This window comes from Sinocyclocheilus grahami, unplaced genomic scaffold (genome assembly GCF_001515645.1).
Source record: "Sinocyclocheilus grahami isolate Dianchi unplaced genomic scaffold, SAMN03320097.WGS_v1.1 scaffold55.1, whole genome shotgun sequence".
Lineage (NCBI taxonomy): Eukaryota > Metazoa > Chordata > Actinopteri > Cypriniformes > Cyprinidae > Sinocyclocheilus > Sinocyclocheilus grahami.
In genome coordinates, this window is record NW_015505234.1 from 4420008 (window position 1) to 4440456 (window position 20449).

The 20449-nt window shown below is 36.8% G+C and overlaps 1 protein-coding gene across 1 annotated transcript in view; it reads left to right on the forward strand.

The window, feature by feature from the left end:
- LOC107583829 (ankyrin repeat and BTB/POZ domain-containing protein BTBD11-B-like) overlaps positions 1–20449 on the forward strand; it is a 78460-nt gene that overhangs the window by 349 nt on the left and 57662 nt on the right. The window contains exon 2 of the mRNA XM_016270171.1: positions 5014–6230. Coding sequence (XP_016125657.1) covers positions 5366–6230 — 865 coding nt within the window. The 5' untranslated portion in view covers positions 5014–5365. The remainder of the gene's footprint in view (positions 1–5013; positions 6231–20449) is intronic.

The window sequence follows — 20449 nt, forward strand, 5'->3', positions numbered from 1 at the left end:
ACCATGACGTGTAAAGGTCACTTAAGATAATAGTGCATTTAGATAAATGCATAGAAAAGGCTTTTTGTGCCGATGTTACTGCTCGACTCTGATTGGACAGGGCGTGAGTACCCGGATAGGCACATGAACAAAGGCACAAGGGAACAGATTAGTTTTAGGGTACATATTTGTGCACTAGTGGTAGGACGTCACTTTAAGTGTATAAAGTATTATGGCCATAACATCGCTTCAAATTTAAGGTGAACTAGTAGCAGTCTAATAATAAATGATGTCATTGTTATATAGCCTAATACATAGTAAGCTACTATATAGTAATGACTGGGGATAGTTGTCACAAGGGCTTTATACTAGTAAAACATATACCTGTTTTCTCTATCAATAATTTTGTTTTCTGGTATCAAACACCTAGTGCAAAACCTTCCAAACTAAAATTACAATAATTTTAAAGGCCTATTATCGGCTATAGATTTGGGTAAACAATGAAACCACACTGGTATGCATTGAGGCAATTACATTATAAAGGCAGGAATGTGTTCTGGAGACTAGAGTGTCAGTCATTAACCAGGTCGGGTTAAGTTGTCACATATGTTATACATAAAGCCTTATATAAAGCCTTGATTTTTTTCATTTCATTGCTTATTGGCCAAACAGTTTTTGTTAATCTCATTTGAGATATTCCTTTGTTTCTTTTTCTTTTTTCTTTTTATTTTACTGTTGAAAATTTGCTGCAACGCATGTAATAGATTATAATGGCAGGTTCTATTGTGACAACTTACCCCATAGTGTATAACACTATTGGGGCATGTTGTCATAAAAGGTTTACATTATTCGTTGTATCTTTTTTTCCTGAAATCAAACAAATGCAAAAATGTGTTGACATTCAAAACACCCGACTTGGGTTCAGGTGCAGGATATAAAAATAACAAATAAACAACAACAAAAAAATGTCTGCAGACTGAAATTACAGCTCCAAAAATGTATTTAACAAACAGCACAACGTTTCGACCAGTCAAGTCTTCATCAGGAACAACTGATGATCTTTTTTCCTGGGCAATGGAAACAGTTTGATCGCTTTGTTGTATCAGTGTAGCATAATATGTTGCAAAGTATTTTCAAATTTCAATCTGACATTACTTTTCTATTTATCAGCATTGATAGTTCATTTGGTACAAATCTTGTATTTGGAGGCAGTAAATAGCCTATGATGAAAGATCAATATGTTGAGAAAAACAGCAATTCACAAAGGGGACTACTATATTAATCCAATATATAATTCGTTTATTGACTAGGTCTGCGCTTCGATAGATACAGAGAACATTAACATACAATAAAGTAATTGAAGCAATTTATCATTTAAAGATCAAGCCTCTTTTTTACTGCTTTACTGCTGATTTGAGATCAGGGGTTGTCATTTTGTTAATCATAGAAACTAGTCTGGACAGACCTAAATGTCAACCAACTTGATATAACCTATATCTTTCATCCCCTATGAAATTATTGACAGATTTCAGGCGAATGAGGGTAATTTGTAATGTCACTGACTGATGTCTGAGTTCAGACTATTATTGTCGTTAGAGTGAATAAGACATGATGATTGCTTTGGTTGAACACTAGATGGCAGTCTACCACGACAAAATCCTAAATTCAAGAACGTATCTCAAATACAGATGCATCTCAATAAATTAGAATGTCGTGGAAAAGTTAATTTATTTCAGTAACAACTCAAATTGTGAAACTCGTGTATTAAATAAATGCAATGCACACAGACTGAAGTAGTTTAAGTCTTTGGTTCTTTTAATTGTGATGATTTTGGCTCACATTTAACAAAAACTAAATCTCAACAAATTAGAATATGGTGACATGCCAATCAGCTAATCAACTCAAAACACCTGCAAAGGTTTCCTGAGCCTTCAAAATGGTCTCTCAGTTTGGTTCACTAGGCTACACAATCATGGGGAAGACTGCTGATCTGACAGTTGTCCAGAAGATAATCATTGACACCCTTCACAAGGAGGGTAAGCCACAAACATTCATTGCCAAAGAAGCTGGCTGTTCACAGAGTGCTGTATCCAAGCATGTTAACAGAAAGTTGAGTGGAAGAAAATGTGTGGAAGAAAAAGATGCACAACCAACCGAGAGAACCGCATCCTTATGAGGATTGTCAAGCAAAATCGATTCAAGAATTTGAGTGAACTTCACAAGGAATGGACTGAGGCCGGGGTCAAGGCATCAAGAGCCACCACACACAAACGTGTCAAGGAATTTGGCTACAGTTGTCATATTCCTCTTGTTAAGCCACTCCTGAACCACAAACAACGTCAGAGGCGTCTTACCTGGAGAAGAAGAACTGGACTGTTGCCCAGTGGTCCAAAATCCTCTTTTCAGATGAGAGCAAGTTTTGTAATTCATTTATCAACTCAAAACACCTGCAAAGGTTTCCTGAGCCTTCAAAATGGTCTCTCAGTTTGGTTCACTAGGCTACACAATCATGGGGAAGACTGCTGATCTGACAGTTGTCCAGAAGACAATCATTGACACCCTTCACAAGGAGGGTAAGCCACAAACATTCATTGCCAAAGAAGCTGGCTGTTCACAGAGTGCTGTATCCAAGCATGTTAACAGAAAGTTGAGTGGAAGGAAAAAGTGTGGAAGAAAAAGATGCACAACCAACCGAGAGAACCGCAGCCTTATGAGGATTGTCAAGCAAAATCGATTCAAGAATTTGAGTGAACTTCACAAGGAATGGACTGAGGCTGGGGTCAAGGCATCAAGAGCCACCACACACAGACGTGTCAAGGAATTTGGCTACAGTTGTCGTATTCCTCTTGTTAAGCCACTCCTGAACCACAGACAACGTCAGAGGCGTCTTACCTGGGCTAAGGAGAAGAAGAACTGGACTGTTGCCCAGTGGTCCAAAGTCCTCTTTTCAGATGAGAGCAAGTTTTGTATTTCATTTGGAAATCAAGGTCCTAGAGTCTGGAGGAAGGGTGGAGAAGCTCATAGCCCAAGTTGCTTGAAGTCCAGTGTTAAGTTTCCACAGTCTGTGATGATTTGGGGTGCAATGTCATCTGCTGGTGTTGGTCCATTGTGTTTTTTGAAAACCAACGTCACTGCACCTGTTTACCAAGAAATTTTGGAGCACTTCATGCTGCTTTCTGCTGACCAGCTTTTTGAAGATGCTGATTTCATTTTCCAGCAGGATTTGGCACCTGCCCACACTGCCAAAAGCACCAAAAGTTGGTTAAATTACCATGGTGTTGGTGTGCTTGACTGGCCAGCAATCTCACCAGACCTGAACCCCATAGAGAATCTTTTGTCAAGAGGAAAATGAGAAACAAGAGACAAAAAAATACAGATGAGCTGAAGGCCACTGTTGGGCTTTCATACCACCTCAGCAGTGCCACAAACTGATCACCTCCATGCCACGCCGAATTGAGGCAGTAATTAAAGCAAAAGGAGCCCCTACCAAGTATTGAGTACATGTACAGTAAATGAACATACTTTCCAGAAGGCCAACAATTCACTAAAAATGTTTTTTTATTGGTCTTATGAAGTATTCTAATTTGTTGAGATAGTGAATTGGTGGGTTTTTGTTAAATGTGAGCCAAAATCATCACAATTAAAAGAACCAAAGACTTAAACTACTTCAGTCTGTGTGCATTTAATTTATTTAATACATGAGTTTCACAATTTGAGTTGAATTACTGAAATAAATGAACTTTTCCACGACATTCTAATTTATTGAGATGCACCTGTAGTTTCTTGATCTGATACTTTTTAATAGAATAAGTATGAGATACAAATTAATTATCAGAATAAAAAATTAATTGTAATGAAACTATGAGGTTCAGTGCGTTTCATTAAGAAAAAACAAGTTACACTTTCAAACTGTTAAGTAAGTCCCTTATAAGTCTTAATTTTTTGTTATCCAAAGAGGTCAGTGTTGAGTAAAATATGGCCCCCTCTTATTAAAGCAGGTTTGAAAACATTTAAATGATAAAGTGTATTTCAGCTCTAAAAGCATCTTTTTTTTTTGCTTTCTTATGTTACAGTCACTGATGCTATTGCAATCTCTTAAGTCTTTAAACATAAATGTCTTTTTGTAATGTAATTTTGAGTTATGTCTATTATTTAGTAGGCTATTTTTACTTTGTGCAATTTTGTGCAATTTTCTTACTGCATTGGTCAAAGCTACTAGGAAAATAAGAAGTGCTTGATGTCTCACTTTTATTCTTAGTTTTACATTGAAAACATATGACCTTTGTATGTTGGAGTGAAGTTAACAAGAAGCCTCCATTCAAGATGACTGATATATTATGCATACTCTTCATTATTAATGAACAGGAATCTGGTTACTCTGAGCCCCATATGAAAGGGAGAATGGGGAAGAGGACAGGTGTTAATTTGATCCCTTGCTTTTTGTCCTCAAACATGCTGCCCTGCTTGGTCTACTGGATCGGAGTAGTTTCATGCATGCTGACTACTAGTTGTATAAAGCCTATCTGTTTGTTTTGGCCACTTAAGACCACTAGATCTAAAGCTCTGCTTTCACTCCAGAGACCAATTACAGTTTATTTGCTGATGGAGTTCTTAGTAAATGGAATGCAATCTTATCAGAGTAAAAAAATCTGGGAACAGTGGGGTTAATGAGCAGTTCAGTAGTAAATTTACTTAATTGCAACTTTTCATTTTAAAGCAAAATTATAAAAAGCATTATCTATCTATCTATCTATCTATCTATCTATCTATCTATCTATCTATCTATCTATCTATCTATCTATCTATCTATCTATCTATCTATCTATCTATCTATCTATCTAAATTCTTCAGAATACCAAATTTCTTTATTTAGTACTTTATGTAAATCTATATCTAAATAAATAAATAATGTTCAATGACCTTTATATCATAACACTAAGAAATACTTTGGTTAATACTTTATATAGCCTAAGTTGGTGTCAAAATGGGAGTTTAATTTTTACACGGTCTAACATCTCTTCATAACTTTTTTAGAGGGGATCTCCAGATGAACAGAAGTACACAGAACTATAATGCAGCAGCGTGCGAATTCAAAACCAACCGTACGCAGCAATGGCCCCGTCAGCGTATTGGATGCAGTACTGTATGTGGCTCCTCCTCCAACTGATGCTTCGCAGCCTTCAAACCCACTAGTGTGTGCCATAACACCACCACTGCTCCTTCAAAGTTGGGGGCGCATTTTCAACAGTGAACGCAACAATTTGGGAACTCGCCTGTACCTTTTCAATAACATTGTGGACAGAATAAAGCAGCCAAACAGTGGCGTTTGTTTGCAAAGGAACGTTTCCCCTTGCTTTTAGCCTTGTGGACAATATGAAGTGCAGTTATGGCAAAAAGGGGTAAATCCGTGGCGAGGACCCTGGAGGATTTGACGCTGGATTCGGGTTACGGTGGAGCCGCGGACTCCTTCAGGTCATCCAGCTTGTCGCTGTGCTGCTCCGAGGCGCACATCTCCTATGCGCATGGAGGGCACTGCTGGCATCTGACCGACTCCATGCGCAGTCGACACAACAGCCGAGACACCGTCAACACCGTCCTGGCTGAAGACGGCGAGACCCTGGAGTGTTCCGGACACTGTGCGAAACTTCCCGAGCTAGAGGATGTGCCATGGAGCCTCGGGGAGGTGGAGAACGCGCTCAACAAGGAGGAAGAATTGAGGTTCGGTACCGTTTCCGCGGATCTGCTGGCGCGCCTCTCCACACTCGTGAGCCGCGCGCTGGTGAGGATCGCCAGGGAAGCGCAACGGCTGAGTTTGCGCTACGGCAAATGCACCAAATACGAAGTCCAAAGTGCCATCAAGATGATTCTATCGTGGACCATTTCGGTCAACTGCATCGCCGCGGCTCTCAGCGCGCTGTCCATGTTCAACATGAGCACCGAGGATAAATTCAGCCGGGGGAAATCGGAGAGATGCGGCTTGGTCTTCTCCGTGGGGAAGTTCTTCAGGTGGATGGTGGACAGCAGGGTCGCGGTGCGGATCCACGAGCATGCGGCCATATACCTGACCGCCTGTATGGAGAGCCTCTTCCGAGAGGTCTTCACCCGGGTGTTGAATAGCTCGGTGGTGGAGAAGGATAACGGGATCCCCAAATTTACACTGGAATCCTTTGAGCAGGCTCTGAGCAATGATTCGGAGTTGTACGGCCTCCTATTGCCCTATCAGCACCTCACATGTGGGAAAAATGCCAATGGTAAGTTCAGCACTTGAAAAGCAGTTCAACAATTAATTGATTGTTTTCCTTTTTAAGGGGAAACACTTAAAGCTTGTTTATGTTTTAATGCGTCACGTTCGGGTCAGATTTTGATTATGGTAATATGGTGCTTGAACTGAGGGAAAAACGCAACCAGCTATTGTTTATATAGTGACATTAACTTTTAGGCCCATTGCCCAGAAACTGACATCATCTGTGTATATATTATTACAATGACAGCGTTTACAGCATTAATCAGAATTCGGTCATATATTCTGGTTATGTATAGCATCAAGTAAATGCATTAACCTGATTGCCATTATCAGGTTAAAGATAGTTGTGAAATGTCAGTCTATTGAAGATGACGTGCTGTTAAAAATGGCCATTGGCTGCATTTACATGCACAAAAATTTAAATATGCTGATATTCCAATATACTCTTGTGTTTTGTTGTTAAGGACATGATTGAGTTACTGTTCGGAATTACAGAAATGGAGCATAATAAATGGCAAAATCATGCTTACATGTCTTTTATGGATGCTAGAATATAAACATAATCACAAAATAATGTGCATGTAAACACAGTAATTATGATGTTTTCCCCAAACACTTCAGAGATGTGAGATAACTTAATCTATCAGGGATGTGCTTTGATTTATGTGTGCATGGACATATTGAGATGTGTATTTGGCTGTGTGTGCTGTGCACTGTGTATAATGTAACTGTGTGTTAGAGAGCGGTTCATTTTTAATACTGAGCTCAGCTGCACTTTCCATGGGTAATTAGCTCACAGTACCATCTTGTTCTTTTTAATGTATCATTTGTACAGTTATGGTACTTATGAATGTGTCATCCAGAATGTTTCCAGGCTGTAGTTTGTGCAGGATGACATCATCCAAATGAAAGACCCTGAAGCAAAGGGACTATTCAATGTATAACTTCCAATAATGCTTGTGCAACAATGTGGACTTGACAGTATTGCAGCACCAAAGAGAGTGATGATGTCATTCATTTAATACAGCTGCCTGGCAGAGGGACTTTTCTACAATAGTCAACTGGTGTCCATTTTAGTATTACGTATGGACTGGTGCCACTTGCAAAGATATATTCACTAAACATGTAGTATATTTTGTGTTTATTGTTTTTATATAAATATACCATAAATACTATATAAGACATACATACCCTCCACATATCAAGTCAAATTTCTTTAGCGCTTTTTACACTTTTCAGAGCAGAAATTCAGAAAATCTTGACGTGAATGTTTATAATATTACCCTGAGTAATTTTTTTTAGCTTGTTGAAACAAAAAAAATTAGTGTTGCCCTAAAATGTTAAGTTTAGTGAACTCAAATAATAGTTGTCACTTCATAGAACTTAACATTTCAAGGTAGCTAAACGTACAATTTTAAGGCAGCACGAACACTTACTTTTTTAAGTTGAAACAACATTTTTTTTTTACAGTGATAAAGTTATATATCCACTCATATATCCAATTTTATATAAAGAGCTGAGCGATAATATAGTTAACATTTTGCAATGATATAAACAATCGCGCACTTAGGATATGCTTTATATATCTCTTAATGTAAGTATACTGTGTGTATATTAAACATACATAAATACATATATATATATATATATATATACATATACATATATATATATATATATATATATATATATATATATATATATATGTGTGTGTGTGTGTGTGTGTGTGTATTACATATGTTACTGCATAGCCTATACAGTGTAGATATAATAGACATGAAACGAAGGAATCTCAGATTAGTTTTAGTGTATAATGGACAGGCTTCAGTTTTCTCACCTCTGTCAGAATGCCTCATTTTGCATAAATTAAGAGGTGAGCATTTCAACAAAGCAATTACATGGAGATTACATCTCCTCCATAGTAAGGTACATTTCTTCCTCAAGGGTGGTATCAAGATGGGCTGCCAGATAATAGCCCACCCTTTGTTCTTCTCTGGAGAGCTGTTTTAATTGCACTAGGGGTTCATTTTGAGAAACAGAAAGCCTTCCTCCGCTATAAATTGTGTTAGCGTTAGAGTAAGTGTAAATTTTAGACTTGCAACTGTTACACAACCTCTTAATTTCCTCAAATATGTATAACTGCATTAAATGCGTTCCATAATGCAATCGGCAAGCTTTCTTCAGTGGTGTAGATGTGGAGGCAGTAGGTTCAGCTGCAGAGGTGGCCTGCACTGAGCTACCAGATCTGTTGTGTGCCTGTGTGTGTGTTCAGTGCCAGGCACTGAGCAGTGTTTTAGTGTATGTTTGTGTGTGTGTGTGTTAAGGGAGGCAGTGTTAGGGAGTCCAAGCATGACACAGCTCTAGTTGTACCAGGCTGCTCCAGTACACAGCAGGTTCTTTACTGTCTGGAGCTTTGGGTGTCAGGGATTTCTTCTGCAGTGGGTTTGCTGGAGGCATTACAACAATTAAGGGTAATGTTGGAGGATGAGGTAACTGTGGTATCTTGTTTTCGCAGATTATTGTTTAAATTTTAATTCTTTAAATCCATGCCTGTTTTATCAATCAGGAATCACTGAGAAATGGTAGAGCAACACAATTGTTGTCAGAATTCTAAAAGCTATCAATCGTTCTGATCTTAATTACTCAATTCAGTTTGTCACACTCGAAATCCATTGAGCCTTGGCTTTGAATCGATCACTCAGACAAATTAGCTCTCGTCTTAGAAGAATGCAGGCAGTGTTGTGTTTATTTTTTTCAGGTTCTTCTGAAAGCTCTTGGCCGTCCAGATTCTCTGCCCACAGACTTTGCTGAAAATGTAGATGATAACATCACTGCGAAATTTGCATTCTGCAGTGCAGCAATCCAGCAGGAAAGACAATACAGATAAAAAGCAAAGGTAACAATACAGAGACACCTCCTGGGGAGAGATACCTGCCTAACCTGAGTCTATAAGGAACAATTTTACTCAAAGCAAGAGGAAGTTGAATGTGATTGACTTGTGCAAACCTGTACATTTCAATATTGCACAATGCTGTATTTTAAAGAGGTCATAGGGTTGGGTTGGTATGACCAATATCTTACTGAATGACTAATTTTATGTCACAGTATCAGTTTATATGACAAGTTCATTTTGAGAAACAGAAAGCCTTCCTCCGCTATAAATTGTGTTAGCGTTAGAGTAAGTGTAAATTTTAGACTTGCAACTGTTACACAACCTCTTAATTTCCTCAAATATGTATAACTGCATTAAATGCGTTCCATAATGCAATCGGCAAGCTTTCTTCAGTGGTGTAGATGTGGAGGCAGTAGGTTCAGCTGCAGAGGTGGCCTGCACTGAGCTACCAGATCTGTTGTGTGCCTGTGTGTGTGTTCAGTGCCAGGCACTGAGCAGTGTTTTAGTGTATGTTTGTGTGTGTGTGTGTTAAGGGAGGCAGTGTTAGGGAGTCCAAGCATGACACAGCTCTAGTTGTACCAGGCTGCTCCAGTACACAGCAGGTTCTTTACTGTCTGGAGCTTTGGGTGTCAGGGATTTCTTCTGCAGTGGGTTTGCTGGAGGCATTACAACAATTAAGGGTAATGTTGGAGGATGAGGTAACTGTGGTATCTTGTTTTCGCAGATTATTGTTTAAATTTTAATTCTTTAAATCCATGCCTGTTTTATCAATCAGGAATCACTGAGAAATGGTAGAGCAACACAATTGTTGTCAGAATTCTAAAAGCTATCAATCGTTCTGATCTTAATTACTCAATTCAGTTTGTCACACTCGAAATCCATTGAGCCTTGGCTTTGAATCGATCACTCAGACAAATTAGCTCTCGTCTTAGAAGAATGCAGGCAGTGTTGTGTTTATTTTTTTCAGGTTCTTCTGAAAGCTCTTGGCCGTCCAGATTCTCTGCCCACAGACTTTGCTGAAAATGTAGATGATAACATCACTGCGAAATTTGCATTCTGCAGTGCAGCAATCCAGCAGGAAAGACAATACAGATAAAAAGCAAAGGTAACAATACAGAGACACCTCCTGGGGAGAGATACCTGCCTAACCTGAGTCTATAAGGAACAATTTTACTCAAAGCAAGAGGAAGTTGAATGTGATTGACTTGTGCAAACCTGTACATTTCAATATTGCACAATGCTGTATTTTAAAGAGGTCATAGGGTTGGGTTGGTATGACCAATATCTTACTGAATGACTAATTTTATGTCACAGTATCAGTTTATATGACAAAATAGATATTTTAGTTATATAGATAATGGTCACTACATCATCATTATATGATACAAATTATAGGTAGGTAGTAATGACAAAAAAAAATTGTTTTATTTTAATAATTTAATAATAATAGTAATAATAATTAACCCTAAATGTTTTATGTATTATTTGATGATGCCATTTTATTATTTTCTTTTCATTATATAAATAATGTCTGTACATTATGATTTTAGCCAAATTAATATTATAAGTAGAGAGTGGAGACCGATATTATTTTAACAACAACAATAATAATAATATTTATTAATATTATTAATAATAATAAACCCTACTTTTAATCAATATTATTTAATGATGCCTTTTGATTATCTTCTTTTTGTTATATAGATGTTGTCATTACATTATGATCATATTGTAGCCAAATTAAAATTATAAATAGACAGCGAATACAAATAATAATAATTATTATTGAAATATATAATATATTATTTAATTCCATTTTCTTTCTGTTATATAGATAACGTCACTACATTAGGATCATGTTTAAGCCAATTTAAAAATATAAGTTTTTCATATAAGTTTGACATTTTGTATATGTAAATGACAATAGATACATTAGAGCCTTAAAAGTACAGACGCTGATCTCCTGTAGGCATGAGATGTAGTATGCATGAGAACGAAGCCCAATCGCACAGATGGCTCTCAGCGTGACTGATGTGGCAGGTCCTGAGAGAGGGAACACTCCTTTATTCATCAAAATTTACTGAACTATGAAACATAATGAGCTGAGCATTACACACTGCGTTTCTCACTCGAGCACGAGTATGTGCGGATTCACCCACACACATATGCACGCGCACACATTCCAGCTCTTGTAAATAAACAGACACACATATGGATGCGTGGCAGGAGTAAGGGCACCCACATTCACACCAAAACACACACACGCACACTCATAGACAGCATACTGACAATATGTAGGAGTTTATGGGTCAATGATGTGACATTTGATTATATATTTCAATTAAATAATGTATTATTTAATTTAAATGCCAGTTATACAGACCATAACTTGATCTATTAATTTATATATTTAAGTGATATAATGTATTATTTAAAAAAAATAAAAAAAAATAAAATGCATGTTGACTTAAATGACTCCAATATACATTTTGATAAAGATGTATTCAATTTCTGATATTTTATAAGGCAAAAATGTCAAGGTCGTATAGCTAACCGTGCCTGAGATCGTAAAAAAAATAATACTCTCATTAAAAGTTTGAAATCATTGAAAAAGAAAATAGTTTTACTTAATCATTAATCTGCCACTTAAAGTCACTCGGGAGTAACTAAACGCTGGAAGCCATTCACTTTTGTGACAATAAAACCAAGAAAAGAAATGTCAAAGTTGAAGGTCACGTAATAATAAATATTAAATAACTTATTGCAGATATTGTTCTGGCAAAGTCTATAGGCATATAACAGTAAACACATCTTCCATATTTCCCACAGACTAGACAGAGATTACTAGCAATCCTCACTACAAAGATCCATGGCAAACAAAGGAGGAAAGACCAGATTTTTATCAGTGTAATGCTCAGATTGAAGTTCACAATTTACCATTACAACATTCCAAATGGAAAAATACACTAGAGATGCAGTTGTAGTGAACGCTATCAGCAGACTCTTAGCAGCAGACAGTAATGACAAAGATCAGTTTGTGGCGCAAAGTAATGAACACATTTTCACAAGCCCAAGGTCAGACAAAGGTCAGACAGCCTCCTTCAATAGCAATCGATATCACTAAGGGTTTCAGTTTGTCGCTTTGTTCAATAGTTCCCACAAGCTTCTGCTGTATTCCATTTGGTATAATTCTTATCATATATTAAAGAAATCTTCTGGGTACCATTCAGGTTAAGCTCTATTGATTGCATCTGTGTTATCACAGACAAGTCATTGACTTGCCCCTTGGTTGGTGAAAACAAACAAAAACCTTGTTTGCAATTCACTTACAATAGTAGTCTATGGGGCAAGGCATTGGGTCGGAGGGTTAAAAAACAAAAAACAAAAAAATAATTCTTAAAATTAATTCTTTAAAATAAAAATGTGTTATTTCAATTGAACAGTTATCTGAAAGTGTCTTTTTAGTGGTGCAATGCCTTGCCACATAGATGTCCATTTTAAGTGCAATTACCTTACCTTATCAATTGCATTAGCTTACCATATACATTAAAAAATGGTAACACATTATATGTAATTTTATATTATTAAAATTTTACTGTATAATACTGTCAAATCTGTGTTTTTTGCAAGTAAAAACGTCTCGGGTTACTTATGTAACCATGGTTCCCTGAGGGGAACGAGACACTGCGTCCTCTAGGGGTCGCTATGGGGAATGCCTCGATTACCATGTAATTTATGGTGAAAAACAGTAAAAGGATATTCCCAAAAAGCAGATTTTGAAGTAGATTGGTCTATTAGCATTATATAACTTTATTATGAGTTGTAAAATATACAGGCCTCAATCCTGTAATACCTGAAACATTGTCACTGTTTTTTTAACATAAATTTAGCAATAGATTTTACAAATTTTTAAATCCCATATACATTCTTACAAAAAAAGGTTAAAAATTGAGGTTTTGCAGCGATGCAATAGAAGCACCATTTTGGGTTCCCCAAAGAACCTTTATTTGAGCAGTTCTTCAAAGAATTTTTTTTTCTTTGTGTGAAGAATATTTTAATAATCTGAAGAACTTTTTCCAATATAAAGATCCTCTTGTGCACTGGAAAGTTTCCTTGGATGTTAAAGGTTATTCATGAAACCACTCATGCCAATAAAGAACCTTTATTTTTGAGTGTACCTAATGTAATACTTTAAAACTGTCTGTATTTTACCCAAAAGATGTGCTCTCGCTTTTTAATAAAGAGTTGAATTTTGACTACTCTGTGACATTCAACACCCACAACAAGACAACACGTTCAGACAGGCACTATTGCGGCAGACTTGTACCTGTTTGCTGTGTCACTGGCTGTTCTCTACTTATCAAGAAGATGAAATTGCTGCACACATCCTGTGGAGATCTCTTCTCTGTTAATGAATAGATTGGTGATCCTATAAAAGAAAAAGACATAAAGAATGAAAGAGACAGAGAGAAAAAAAAACTGCAAACAGTGAATTTAGTGGTGCTCAGGTGAAGAGGTACTGACAGCCAGCACACAAAAGCCTGATGAAATTCAGGGCCTTTTTAAGTGAAAGGATTCACACACACACAAAAAACACCTTTTTATGTCAAACTACCGTGGTGTGTCTTTCGTCTGTGTGCATGTATGTGAAAGATTTGTGCGTGGGAAACACATGTGCAAGATCACATTTTTAATGTGCATACCGAATCAAAACAACAGAAACCATAGTTCATTAAGGTGTACAGGGTTCTTTTACTTTAGATTTGGAAAAGCAACAGACTGTCATCCTGTGTGACAGATTGCTACAGCTTCATCCTGTGCAGTTGGCATATGGTTTATATTATTTCAAGGTTTGTGTGTGCATGTTTTTTTTCTGGTTTCATGACATTTTTATTACAAACACATGCTACTTTCAGAATAAGACTTACTTAATGTAAAGAGAGGGGCTGCTGCTAACATGATAAGGAGTCCCATGGATCATCATGGGTCACTTACTGGAGAGGATGGACACAGATGCGTTCAATTAATGGCGCAAATTGCCACAAGTTATACAGCAGAAAATTAAGTTTAGAAAGAGCCTACTTTTTTTTCCAAAAACATAAACAGTGTTTAAGTTGGCCTGTGCTGTACTTGATTCTGTTTTCCATTAATGTGGCTACTTATTACAGTACTACTTTGTTGCTTACTCAAATGGCACTAGGTATAGGTGGAGACATTTATGGAATTTATCAAGCTGAAATCCCTCTGACAAAATTTGGGCTTAGTAAAGCCCTCTAGCGCCACCAACCGTTTAATTTTATTTTTAAGATTTATTAATTTAGCAGTTGCCTTTATCTGAAGTTTGGAACATTTGCAACTCATCATTTTAAGTCTAATAGTATTGAATCAAATTTACGGGCTATTCAATTTTCAGGTATTGGGAATTTGGTCAAAATATTCTTTTTTGAACCATTGCTTTTATTAGATCTACTACACATTTGGGTCATATTGGCCTTAGTTAGGTTTGCCACCATGATGAATTTTATGTGGATGAAAATGAGGCTATGAGGGATAGACTTACAGTCTTTATAATGGCATCTTTTATAGAGTTTTTGTCTACTGAAAGTTTTTTTTTCTTTTCAGAAAGACATTTAATCAGCTGAATAATCGGTGTGTAGTTAAAGAACTGTACAATCACACTGTACTTCTATCCCTTATAGCCTTGTTTTAATCCCTGACAAAAATTAAATATGGCGTTATATGTTTTATTGAAGCCCATTGTTTCAATGTTGGCCATTTAGTTGTACTGCTGTATCTTTCCAATACTTTAGTCTGTTGAGATTGAGGTTGCCTGAGCTATGTAAGATCTATGTGTATATTAGTGCATATTGGTCATTCTGTTCTTGCACTTTGTGTTTATCCATTTGTGTGTGTGAATCTTAGCCATGGGGAAGGTTTTGTGACTGAGTTATTAGAATATTCATATTTTATTCCTCAGCCGTGGAATCCTGGCTGGCCTGGTGTCTGTGATTAAGATGATGGATGACAGAGGTTGTGATTTATGCAAACAAAGAATTAAATTATGACTAAAATACTGCAGCACAGTATTTGAGATTTCAGAGACATTTGGATAACAGCATCGTTTTATTGTGGAATGTTTGAGCATGACTGATAGGAAGTACTTTTTGTGAGCTTTCCCAAATGACAATGGGTAGAACTGGTCGATCAGGTTGAATATGAAAATTCGATCTCTACATTATCATTCAAAAGTTTAGGGTCAGTAAGATTTATATACAGTGGGTACGGAAAGTATTCAGACCCCCTTAAATTTTTCACTCTTTGTTATATTGCAGCCATTTGCTAAAATCATTTAAGTTAATTTTTTTTCCTCATTAATGTACACACAGCACCCCATATTGACAGAAAAACACAGAATTGTTGACATTTATGCAGATTTAAGCAGGGATGCTTAAAATTGATCAATACTGATTATGACTGCATATTGCAATGATTTCTGAAGGATCTTGAGACACTATGGACACTAATGGCTTCTGAAACTTTAGCATATTGTGATGTTTTTAAATTTTATATTTTAAAATTTCAGTATATTGGCCAGCCCAAATAACCATTTAACAACTTGTTTCAGGATTATTTGTTGAGTACAAAGTCATAGAACAACATTTTTTATATATAAATAATTTGTAATAAGTATATCTTTACTGTCACTTAAATCAATTTAATGCAACCTTGTTGAATAAAAGTATTATTATTATTATTATTATTATTTTAAATCTTAGACTGAATGGTGATGTATCACATTTTCCACAAAAATATGAAGCAGCACAACTGTTTTCAACAGTGATAGTAATCAGAAATGTTTTTCGAGCAAATAAGCATATTATAATGATTTCTGAAGGATCATGTGACACTGAAGACCAGAGTAATTATGCTGAAAATTCCATTTTGATCACAGAAATAAATTATTGTTTACTATATATTTGCATAGAAAACAGCTATTCTTAATTTGTAACTCTATATATTTCACATATTACAGTTTACTGTATTTTTCATCATCATAAAATTCTTCATTAAAAAAAACTCTTGTCTAGCAATTGAAAGGTACAATAAAAACAGTCCACATTCTGCACTACATTCCAAGTCTTCTAGAGCAGAGCATTGTTATATGGACTGATATTATGGTAGGCATTTAACTTTAGTGATATTAAACTGTCCCTCTAAGAGATGTGTAAAAATATTATTTACAAATTGCCATATAGGCTACACCAGGAAAGACAAATTATAATGTAAAGAAGTATGACGGTCATTCATTAATGTTAATGATAATAATTAAAAATATATATTTCTGTATTGTGTTATATTTGTATGTTAGTAAGTGGTGTTAAAAATAGCTCTAATGAGCTGGTGGGTTTATGGTGTAGTGGGCCGCACTGTGCCAAAAAGTCTAGGGCCACTTTTTAGCCCCAGTCCGCCCCTGCTGCTCTCTTTTTGTTTTCTGCAGAGGTTCCCCCTTTTAGGACTTTCCTCTTACAGTTCTGTGTTTCAGGAAATCTTTAAGGAAGTCCCTCTTAGCTGTTACAAATATTTAAGAGAAGTTGGCAAAATTGTATTGGTTTCAGGTGACTTGATCTAATTAGAGGAAGTGCTCCACACAAGCAGATGGCTCTAAATCATGTTGTGACCATTAATCACATGCACATGGGCATCATGCCTGAAGGCTGATGCTAATGCTGATTTACTGTTAACTAGTTGTTTGAAAGTATGACTAATGGTTTTAATTTCTTCAGTTATGTAATCTTTATAGGCTCAGCTTTAGGTGCGTTACTCTCTGAATTATGTTTACAACGCCGCCTTTGAGGAAGAACCTTACAAGAGTGCAAACAAAATAAAATGACTGCATGCCCAGGGATGTTAGCCAGCATGCTACATAGTGCTGCATTAGTTAATATCCGGCATCAGAGATGCACAAACTTGTAAAATCAGACCCGCTTGCTGTGATTTTGGCTTTTAGACTGTACCTGGATTGCAATTCATTAAGGTTTACACATACCCTTAGGTGTACCATGGCAAGATGAAGTGCTGTGGATTATGTTGACTAAGCTAACTCACTGCTCTTCTGAGATTAGCCCTCATCTCCACATAAAAATACAGCCCTGATGTGGTTATAGCTGCAGTTTTTCAGAAAGGTACAGTCTAAAGTTACTAACTCTATCATTGCCATCTAAAGCTATAAATAGGTTTACTCTAATATATCCAGAAAAAAACGCCTGCCATTTTATATTTGTCTTCAGAAAGTATACTCCCAACTGTGTCTTGCGCATTTCCCTTAGGAAGTAGGTTGTAAGCATCTGCATCACACAAGAAAAAAGCAATCTTCCTGTGTATCTGCCTGACCAACCAAAAGCCTTGTGGTACATGGTCAGAGTTCCCCGCCTGCACAAACGAGTAAAAACATTTCCATCCAATTTAGTCCATTCACTCTCATAGCCGAGGCCCGAAAGTAGGGCAGCCAATAGCTAAATGCTGAACTGCCTGGGTAAGCCTTTATGTGAATGGAACGATGGGGTTGATGCTGGCAGTCTGGAAAGGATAGTGACATAGTCGAATCAAACAGAAACTGAAAATCCACTCAAAGTAGCTTTGCATGCACCAGACCGCATTCTTTAATGAGCCTGTCAAAAAGAGAGTGACCATCTGGAAAACAAAGTATTGGATGGAGTGTGTCATAAAATGTTGAACTTTTCCTCTCCACATCAGCTCAGGCGCACATTACCAAGCTGTGCTTGACTTTAAAGGAGTTATAATGATGAATTCTTAAGAAATTCTCTATTATCTTTTGAGATAAAAGAGTTTGATGCACTATGAAAACATACTTCAGATTTCAGAACTCAAAACTTTGTTTCTGTGTGGATTTTGAATCTGTCAAAATGTAATTCAGGATTTCCAAACTGAAATTTATTGAAGGATGGATTTGTTAGAAACTATATTGGCACTGACAGCAAACCCAAACTCATACTGTGAGCACAGCAAAGTGCTGTTATTGATATTTTATGTGAAAAGGTTTTTTTTATTAAAGGCTTTTTTAGGCAAATAGCATGGAAATTAAATAAAAATGAAAATTTTGCTGTCTTTTACTTTATAGGTTCATGAGGTTATGAGAAAATGCCTGTTTTGTAAACAGTTTTTTTTAATACTTATGAATCAATCATTCATTCTTTGTGAGCTGAATCATTCATGTATCGGACTGATTCAGTTCCCGCAATGATCTGGTCACAGTGGATAACACTTCCATGGAAAGGAAGATTATAGATTAAAATTATTCATCAAAATGTCATCTTTTGTGTTCCACAGAAGAAATAAACTCATACATATTTGGAACAACATGAGGATGAGAACATTTTTATTTTTGCCTGAACTCTTCAGGTCAGATAGGGTGGACAATGGTCAGATAAGCTCAGGAATTATGCTTTTACATTTTAAGTTAAGAGTGTGAATAATAAGGGAATTAAAGAGCGGTGTTAGTTAATTGTAGAAGGTTGAAGCATCTCATAAGTGACTCACTATCCTCCTACTCTATAGGCATTCATAGGAGGTGACAAATGTGCTGATTTTGGTTTCTTATTTCTCCAAGGAGGTTAGCCATCGTTACAATTCATAACAAAATACTAATTCTATGGTTGCACAAGATCTGTCAAAAATGTTTGCATTGTTTTAAACGACATCTGCCAAGAAAATGTCGAGACGATTGATTGATTGATTGATTCTCCACTGAATCACGACTGATCTCAAAATGTGATGAAACTGAATGAAATGTCATTTTAAAGGGGTCATATGATGCAATTTCAATTTTTCCTTTCTCTTTGAAGTGTTACAAGCTCTTGGTGCATAAAGAAGATCTGTAAAGTTGCAAAGAGTAAAGTCTCAAATCCAAAGATATATTCTTTATAAAAGTTAAGAGTCAGCCACACCTACCTAAAACGGCTCGTTCTAACATGCCCCCACATACCCACGTCACTATCTGGGAAGATTTGCATAACACCGCCCAAATGTTCACGCAAAGAAAGAAGGCGTAACTTTTATTCTCGCTGTAGTATTGTTGCCGCCACCGCCATGTCGTGAAGGCGCTGTGTGCTTTGTTGTGAAAGCGAAACAAACTACTTTGTTTGACCTTCCAAAAGAGGACGATATCGCTTCGTCATGCCTGGAGCTGATCCGTGCTGGTCGCTGAGGAAATACTTCAACTTCGCGCTGTGGATCGCCGGATCGGCTTTCACCGTGGATGAAGCGGAGTCCAGCCCGGGGTCGTCACATGTGGTTGCCGCAGGCATCACAATATGGTAAGGGACGTAACATTTCCGTCACACGCTTGAGGAATTTGGCCAATCACAACGCACTGGATAGCTGGCCAATCAGAGCACACCTCGCTTTTTCAGACCGATGAGCTTTGTAAAAATTTACGTGTTTCAGAAAGGCGGGGCATAGAGGAGAAACAATAATGTACAGTATGTGGAAAATAATGTGTTTTTTGCACCTTAAACTGCATAAACACATTTCATTACACCAAATACACCAAATAATGTTCTTTTTAGCAGCATCATATGACCCCTTTAAAGGAAGATCTGACTAATTTAGAAATCAGTTTATCAGAGGACCTATACTTTATGAAACCTTTTTAAGGAAACTTCTTTAAAAGAAGAAGTAGGGGTTATTTTGAAAAATACAAGAAGGATGAAGCACCTAATGTGTGAATCTCCTTTTATGGGCTAGTTTTTATTCTGGGCCTCCCCTGGGAAGACAAAGTTACATCAGTGAACATCAGTTTGTGTTGGCAACATCACAGTTATCCACATGATGACTGAGTTCATTAGTTGCATTGTGCATTGATTTGTGTGACTATCCTAGTCTTTATAGGAACATCTGGTCTTGTGTCTTATCAGAATAAAAACTACAGTACATGCAGTGAGATCTTTGTTGTTTCTGTCAGCATTCCACAGAGTTAAGTGAAATGTTTCAAGGGTTGTTGGCAGAACTAATTTATATTTAACAAATATTTGGTTTTCAGATATGTGGCAAGAAATATTTCAGTTGTCCAAGCCCAAGGTGATCTACGGAATGCATCACTGTCATTTCAAATAGCTAGCTGGATCAAATGAATACTAAAGAGAATTAATCTGTTGTCCGATGATTGAACATTCCATGGCACTGCAGCATATCCAGCCTCTCCATCCAAAACACAAACCAGTGTAATTGTTTTTATTAATATCAGATCAGTTTCGAAATTGGTTAATTAGCGGTGTTTTTGTTGAACGTGAATCTTACCACAGTCAATATTGCTG